The sequence below is a fragment of the Tupaia chinensis genome, unplaced genomic scaffold (assembly GCF_000334495.1).
Source record: "Tupaia chinensis unplaced genomic scaffold, TupChi_1.0 Scaffold143289_1, whole genome shotgun sequence".
Taxonomy (NCBI): domain Eukaryota; kingdom Metazoa; phylum Chordata; class Mammalia; order Scandentia; family Tupaiidae; genus Tupaia; species Tupaia belangeri.
In genome coordinates, this window is record NW_006203134.1 from 73,280 (window position 1) to 81,303 (window position 8,024).

At 39.3% G+C, this 8,024-nt stretch overlaps 1 protein-coding gene across 1 annotated transcript; it reads right to left on the bottom strand.

The window, feature by feature from the left end:
• Positions 1 to 6,783: 6,783 nt before the first annotated feature.
• LOC102468848 (olfactory receptor 7A10) lies at positions 6,784 to 7,713 on the bottom strand. Its single transcript, XM_006163850.1, has one exon. It carries the CDS (start codon positions 7,711 to 7,713, stop codon positions 6,784 to 6,786), a length of 930 nt encoding a protein of 309 aa, XP_006163912.1.
• Positions 7,714 to 8,024: the final 311 nt, after the last annotated feature.

Genomic DNA, 8,024 nt, shown 5'->3' on the forward strand with positions numbered 1-8,024 from the left:
CTCTAGTCTCAGAACTAGGTGTACCTGAGGTTACACTGGAAGACGTTACAGTAGGAAGAGATACAATTTGCATGATGGGTTGTGCACTTTGCATGAGCCAGTAAAATATGAAGTCTCAAAGGACATCAGATATTCTGAAAGTCACTGGTGGAAGTGTGTGAATCATGGTCGCTCTGCAGCTCTGTCTCCTTGAAGCTCACCCTGCTGTGTCACTGGAACTGGAGACTTGAATATGTGAGAGGTGGAGAATGATGAGACCTTCTACATTCCAGTTAACACACCTGGGATTCAAAGGCATACAGGGGAATATGAGCCACAGCCTCTCTGTGACCCCATCACTGTGAAGCTGACCTTGAACTGTGGTTGGAACTGGAGACTCCAATGATGCAAGAGACAGAAGACAGTGAGATCTTCCAGATCCCAGTTAACACACCTGTGAGTTTAAAGGCATGTGGGGAGGAGGTGAGCTGCAGCCTCACTGTAGCTTTATCTCCCTGAAGCTCACCCTGCACCATTGCTAGATCCAGAGACTCCAATAGTGCAAGGGTGGGGTGAAGAACGGTGGAACCCGCCAGATCCCAGTTAACAGACCTAGGAGTTCAAAGGCATGGGAAGGTGATGAGTCATGTTCTCTCTGCAACTCTGTCTTTCTGAAGCTCACCCTCCACTGTTGTTGGAACCGGAGACCCTAAAGGCATTGGGGTTGGCTGAGGTGGATGACTGTGGAACCCTCCAGGTCCCAGTAAATAGACTTGGAAGTTCAAAAGCATGGAGGAGGAGGTGAGTTGTGATCTCTCTGCAGCTCCATCTTCCTAAAGCTCACTCTGCACCATTGCTGGAACTCACTACTACTATCTTTGACATTATGATGCTTTTTATCAAGCCTGTGAAACAGTTGATAATTAAAAATGTATATCTAGAGTACTTCATACCTCATGGACTGATGTTAGACTTGTATATGGATTATATAATTCGATTTTTGCACTTGTATATGAGGTAATTTCTTTAAAACTTTTTTTTCTTAGGATTTTTGCCATAGGGTGTGTGCACTCACCAGAGAGAGACAGAAATGGAAAGTGAAAAATTACCTCCCAGGGAAAATGGCCCTACTATAATTCTTTCTTCTTTATTCTCACCTAGGTATTTTGGGCAAACTCACACACATATCTCAAGTGTTTTTCAAGTCTCCAAGTCCAGGACTTGCACTGCTGTTGGTTGTGTGAGGAATCTAGCACCTTAGCCACCAGCTATCTCCTGAGATCAGTTCTATTAGCAATTCATTCTACAGTTGCAAAACTGGGGCTCAAATAAGTTATGAGATCTGCTCACAGTTAAGACCTGAGTAAGGGATATGCTTTGATTAGAACTTCATAAAGATTTTTTCAGATCTTATGCTCCAGTCCAGTGGTTCTCAGACAGGTATATTAATAAAATGTTTGGTTGTCCCAACTAGGACAGTGCGGATGGTACTTAGTGGGTTGAGGAAAGAATTGTTGTATCCTGCTATGCATAGGAGACTCACACCACAATTACTCCACAAAAATGTTAACACTGGGAATTAGGGGAACCATACAGAATACTGTAACACAAATGTGTATATGAATCATTTGAGCATCTAGTTCAAATGTAGATTCTGATTTTGAAAGTCTAGAATGGGTCCAAATATTCTGTACTTGAGTATCTATGTCTTTGGTAATGTTGATATTGCCTGTCAAGACCAGTCTTCAAAGATCAAGTTTGTGGTTAAAGTTTAGAGTCAGGTTGAAGTATTTTGAGGCCATCTCCACCATACACCTCATATCTTCTTTAGGTAGTCAAAAGTCCAGAGTCTCCTTTTCAATTTCTACTAAATCAAGTTCACAGTTGCCTTTTTAATATTGCACCCATGACAGAAAGTGGAACCTTAAATAGCAGGTTAAGCTGATATATACATATCTGTAATCTTGCTATTGAAAGTAGTTAGATTAATTAAGATATTTTGTGAATCAATAAAATGTGGGTGAGAAAAGGAATGGAAAGCCACTGTAGATACCAGAGACAGTGCGAGAGGAGGGTGGAAAATGGCAAAGGGTGAAAAATAGGGGAAACATATGTATATATAAGAAACAAGAAATGGAAAATTATTTGTTGATTATAACATGTATGATTAAACCATTATACAGTTAATTCTGGATGGAAAATTGCATTTTGTATGCTGTGATGATGTTCAGTGAATGAATGTAAAATAAATAAATAAAAAAAAAGAAATTGGGGGAACCAGCAGTTAGCGTAATGGCTATGTCGCTGGACTCCCACGTAGTCGACTAGGGGTCAAGTCCCGGACCCGGTGGCTTAAAACTCACACCGGGCGCGTGTGCGTGTGTGCCCAAGATCCCGAGAGGAGAATGGAGGAGAAGGGATTGCGGCGTGACCATCCCCCCTGGGGGGTGATTTCTCGCTTTCTGTCTCTATGTCTCTCTCTGTCTGTCTGGCGAGCGCACGCGCCCTACAGTGAAAATCTCTCCAAAAAAAAAAAAAAAACGAAATTGGAACTTTTAGAAATATCATCTACTTTATGAAGTTTATATGACAAATAATATTTTAAAGCTCATTAGAAATTATCTACCACAAAGCTGAATAATTGATAGCAGTTATTATAATGATCTCAGTTTTCCATTAGCTAAGCTAATTGTCATCAGAAAACTTCCTGAGGAAAAAAAATCAGACTAGAATTCCTTGCTCCTGGGGGACTGCAAGATATCAAGATTAAAAAGGTCCTCCTCCCAGGGCCTCACACATAGAGCAGAGTGCTTGAGAAGTCATCGGTCTATGGTTTCCTGTACTCAGTAACATTGTCTCTGATGTTCTCATGCTGACACCAAGAAGTCATGTTAGAAATTTTTAGAATCTTCCATTCTGTTCTACTATGTTCTATTCTTGGGAATATATGTAAAATTGCTGCTTCATAGAACATCTAATTATTCCTTCAGCTCTTAGGAGCCCTCTTGTCTTTCTTCTTGCAAGTCTAGAGCATAAAAATCATACACATTCGATGCCAACAGAAACAGAATGTTTGCTTGTCTCTTTCTCTTCCATCTACATCACTTTATTTTTCATTTACTTGTTAAGTTCCTTATTGTCCTTAAGTGGATTTTACTTCTTTACCTTTAGCTATTGGTGTTGGTGATACTTCATTTGGGGGAAGTATATATCTCTACATTGATCGGCATTAACCTTAGCCACAAGACATACTTTTTCCTGACAAAACGTAGACAGTCATGACAAACTCAGTGCTGCTGTGGTTTGAATGTGTCCTCAACACAAAATCTGTTGAGATTTAGTTTATATAGTGATAGGATTAGAGGATATAGACTTAATATGATTATTGAAATGTGGAGCCTTGTCAGGTTATTAGAGTAAGTGTAGGGCTCTCATGGTTGGATCTTGAAGGGTTTATAAAGGAGATAGTGTAAGATAGAGATAGGAACATGATCTTCTCAACCTCTTGCCATGTTTTGGCTACATTGTATCTTTAACAAAAAGACCCTTACCCCTTACCAGATGGAGCCCCTTGGTCTTGGTTTCATGGACAGAGAAAAACATAGACATGCTCTGCTCAAGCTCTTGCCATATTACAACTACACCATGTCTTTGACAAGAAAACAGACCTTAGGTCTATGGTTTCAAAGCCATAAACTAAACCTTTATTTTTAAAATTTACCAAAGCAGGGACCAGCAGTTGGCGTAATGTCTATGTCGCTGGACTCTCATGTAGTCGACTGTGGTTCGAGGCCCAGACCCAGTGGCTTAAACTCGCACTGGGCGTGTGTGTGCATGCCCAAGATTCTGAGAGGAGAGTGGAGGAGAAGGGATTGTGGCATGTCTGTCCCCCCGGGGGATGATTTCTTGCTTTCTGTCTCTCTCTGTCTTTCTGGTGAGTGCATGCACCTATAGCAAAAACCTCTAAAAAAATTACCTGAGTGTATATGCCCTTATGGAGAGTGAGCAAGGCAGAGTGAGCAAGGCAAAGAGGAAAGCACCCCTCCCATGGGGAATTGTTATGCTATATTCCTTCTGTTCAATTTCTCCCACTTTTCAGGACTTTGGGCATGGACACACTGGTGCCCAGCATGTTTTTAAAGTCACTGTGTCTGGAACTCAAACTGTGCAGTTAGCCATAGGGGATCTGGCCACTCTAATCTCAATGCCAGCAGCTGACCCATCTCTATTTATATAAATCTCCTAGGTTTATGTATTCAGTTGTTACTCAACAGAACAGAATAAGGCAAGTGCCTAAGAAGTTGCAAGAGACATTGTGAGAACCCCCAACATCATTCAATATTTTCTCTCAAATTGTCCTTACTGTTCAAAATTTAAGAATTAACTATATTTTTAAAACAAAGGAGAATTAACTAAATTTTGATAGTTTAATGGACCAAATAATTTTTCTTCTTCAAAAGTTTTGTCCCGGTACCAGCAGTTAGCGTAATGGCTATGTCGCTGGACTCCCACGTAGTCGACCGTGGTTTGAGTCCCGGACCCGGTGGCTTAAACTCACGCCGGGCGCGTGCACGTGTGACCAGCCCCCCTGGGGGTGATTTCCTGCTTTCTATCTCTCTGTCTCTCTCTGTCTGTCTGGCAAGCGCACGCGCCCTATAGCAAAAACCTCTCACAAAAAAAAAAAAAAAGTTTTGTCCCAATGCCCAGTGTGAAGACTCCCCCAACTGATGCAACAAAACCATTTACTATTGAGGTAGCCTGTTACATGGGAATGGCTTACTATAATGACAATCAATGTAAATATAACTAATAAAATTTAGAAACATCTGCTACCTCATATTTTGGAATTTATTATAATATTTAAAGGCAGAATTATTGATTACCTGAATAGTAATGTTTATTTTAGATAACTGTATTAAAAAGATACTATCTTTTAATTCCCTCCCAGGTAACAGGAGAGTTTCAAAGACTATGTATGAGAGCTCTTTAGAAATTTAATAAAAAATGCATATTAAGAAAGGATTATGCATAGATTTCAAAAGTTTTCCACATCAATATAAACTTGTACTTTAATTCCATTTCCATGAATGTTTTGAAGTTGCTTTGTGTTTTTACAGGTTTAGCTTGTGACTCTGAAATAATTTCCAGGGGGAATAATAGACAACAATTGAAGTTCTTTGATAAATCATCAGTTGATCATGAAGACTAAAGAAAGCATACAGTATTAAAAAGCTGATGATACAATAAATATGGATATTTAACTTCAGTGTTTGGACAGATATTTTAACTTTATTATTTTAGATTTTTTCAAAATGGCACATGTGCTCATTAGAGAGAAGAGAGGGAAAGTGTAAAACCATCCTCTGGGGGATGATTTTAAAGGTAGAGATACTTATTAGAACAGTGAATGTAGTCATATTTGTAGGCAGCACTGAAGATATTTAAACAGAAATAGCAAGAAGATACAATTAGACAATATGGAGGGGACCAGCAGGTGGCATGTTGGTTAAGGTGTGGACTGCCATGTGGCTAGGCACACGTGCGTGCGTGCCTAAAATCCCAAGAGGACAATGGAGAAGAAGGGATTGTGGCATGGCCATCCCCCCCTGGGGGGGTGATTTATCATTTTCTGTCTCTCTAGAGAGAGCACACGTGCCACATATCAAAAATCTCTTAAAGAAAATATGAAGAATGACATCAAAACCTGTACTCCAATGGAAACACATGTGAATACCATCTTCCATACTCACTGAGTCAATGTATTTAATCAAAAAGAAAGCCTCTGTAATAATTCAGCATATCAATGAAAATGTTGCTGCATCATATTTAAGATAAGTCTTTCTGTGTTAACTATACTTGGAATATGTATTTGATAAGCTACTTTGCACTACTACCCCCTGCCAGATTATGTAATAGGCAATGTAAATCTGAGCTGATTAAGAAAACAGGTTACTAGGACCAGCAGTTGGCATAATGGCAACATCACTGGACTCCCATGTAGTCAACTGCAGTTCAAGTCCCAGACCCAGTGGCTTAAACTCATGCCAGGTGTGTGTGCGTACGTGCCCAAGATCTTGAGAGGACATTGGAGGAGAAGAGATTGAGGTGTGGCCATCCCCATAGGGGGTGATTTCTTGCTTTCTGTCTCTCTCTGTCTTTCTGGAGAGTGCAAGCACTCTATAGCAACAATCTCTAAAAAAAAAGAAAAACCAACAAAAAACAGTATACCAATAACAGTGAAAAAAAATCCCATAATTAGATATAGAGTACACTATTATGTTAAAGTTTAAATTATCAAGAAGAGTAGTTAAGGCAGTTATACAGAAATGAATGATGGACCTGTATTTTCAGATAGTTATCAATGACAAAATTAAATCATAACATTATACTTGCCAGGTGTTATTTCCACAAGAGTAAGACAACTCTTTACAGCATAAGTGTTATTTCCTTTATCTGAAATGCTTGGAACCAGAAGTGTTTTGGATTATGCTTAATAAAAGATATATATTTGGCATATTTTCTCATACATATTGAAGTATCTTTGGGATTAGATACAATTTTAAGTAGTAAATTTATTTATGTTTTATATATACATTATACATATAGCCTGAAGGTGATTTTATGATATCATTTTGTTTTTTAGCATAAGACTTTCTTAAAATAAATATTTTATAAAGTAGTGGAGATCAGAGAAATGGAAAACTTGGGAAATAAAAAGATGAAGCAAATTATATTTCCACAATCAATCACAATTTTTGTCTCTGAGACATAGAACCTTTCATACCCTTTTGAAAAGTGCATATTTTATTCCTTGACTCTAAAGAATCTTTGCAGGGCCCTCTTTATGTCTTTATTCTTCAGACTGTAGATGAAAGGGTTTAGCATGGGGGTGACTATGCTGTACATCACAGAGGCTACTACCCTGGAGTGCGAGTTCTGTTTAGAAGCAGAACTAAGGTACACACTAAAGCTTGTACAATAAAATAAGGAAACAACAGAGAGGTGAGAAGCACAGGTAGAAAATGCTTTATACTTCCCCTGAACTGATGAAATGGCACGGATAGAGGAAACGATCTTAGAGTAAGAGTAAAGGATACCAGAAAGGGTTCCACCACCCACCAGCACAACTGCAAAATACATGACCATGACATTAAGAAAAATGTCAGAACAGGCAAGGTGGACCACCTGTGTAAATTCACAGAAAATATGGGAAATTTCCACACGTGTACAGAAGGACACCCTCAACACCAGCAATGTATGTAAAAAAGAATTCAAGGCACTTATGACCCAGGAAACCAGAAGCAGTAGTCCACAGAACTGAGGGTTCATGACAACGGTGTAGTGCAAGGGGTGGCAGATGGCCACAAACCGGTCGTAGGCCATCACGGTCAGCAGAAAGATGTCTGTTATTGCGAAAAGCACAAAAAAGTACATCTGGGTGAGGCAGCCTTCGTAGGTTATAGCTTTACTGTGTGTCTGTAGATTCACCAGCATCTTTGGGACCGTGGTGGAGATGAAGCAGATGTCAACGAAGGAGAGGTTGGAGAGGAAGAAGTACATGGGCATTTGGAAGAGAGAGTCTGAGATGGTGGCCACGATGATGAGCAGGTTCCCAAGCATGGTGACCAGGTACATGGACAGGAACACCCCAAACAGGAAGGGCTGCAGTCTGGCTTCCTCTGAAAATCCCAGAAGAATAAAATCTGAATTTCTTGTATCATTTCCAGGCTCCATAAGGTAAAGGTAACTATAAGAAAAAAAAAACATGACCTAAACATACATTGCTCACTTGCTAAAATTCTATCATTTTTATTCTTTAATCAGGAACATGATATCTATATTTTGTGTGTGAATCCGTTCCATTTTAGGGAATTCCCTTACCATTTAAGATTAGGAATTCCTGCTCTATCCTCAGCCTTTCTTGAAGAGCATGTCTACTACAGATTTAATGACAAAGTTTATCATGTATTTGAGGATTTAATTTTGACATGTTCCAGACACTATTTAGACAAGGGGTGAACAGGGTTATGATAAAAATGTCTTTA

Coding starts and splice junctions, on each gene's coding strand:
- LOC102468848 (XM_006163850.1), bottom strand. CDS start 7,713: ATGGAGCCTGGAAATGATACAAGAAATTCAGATTTTATTCTTCTGGGA.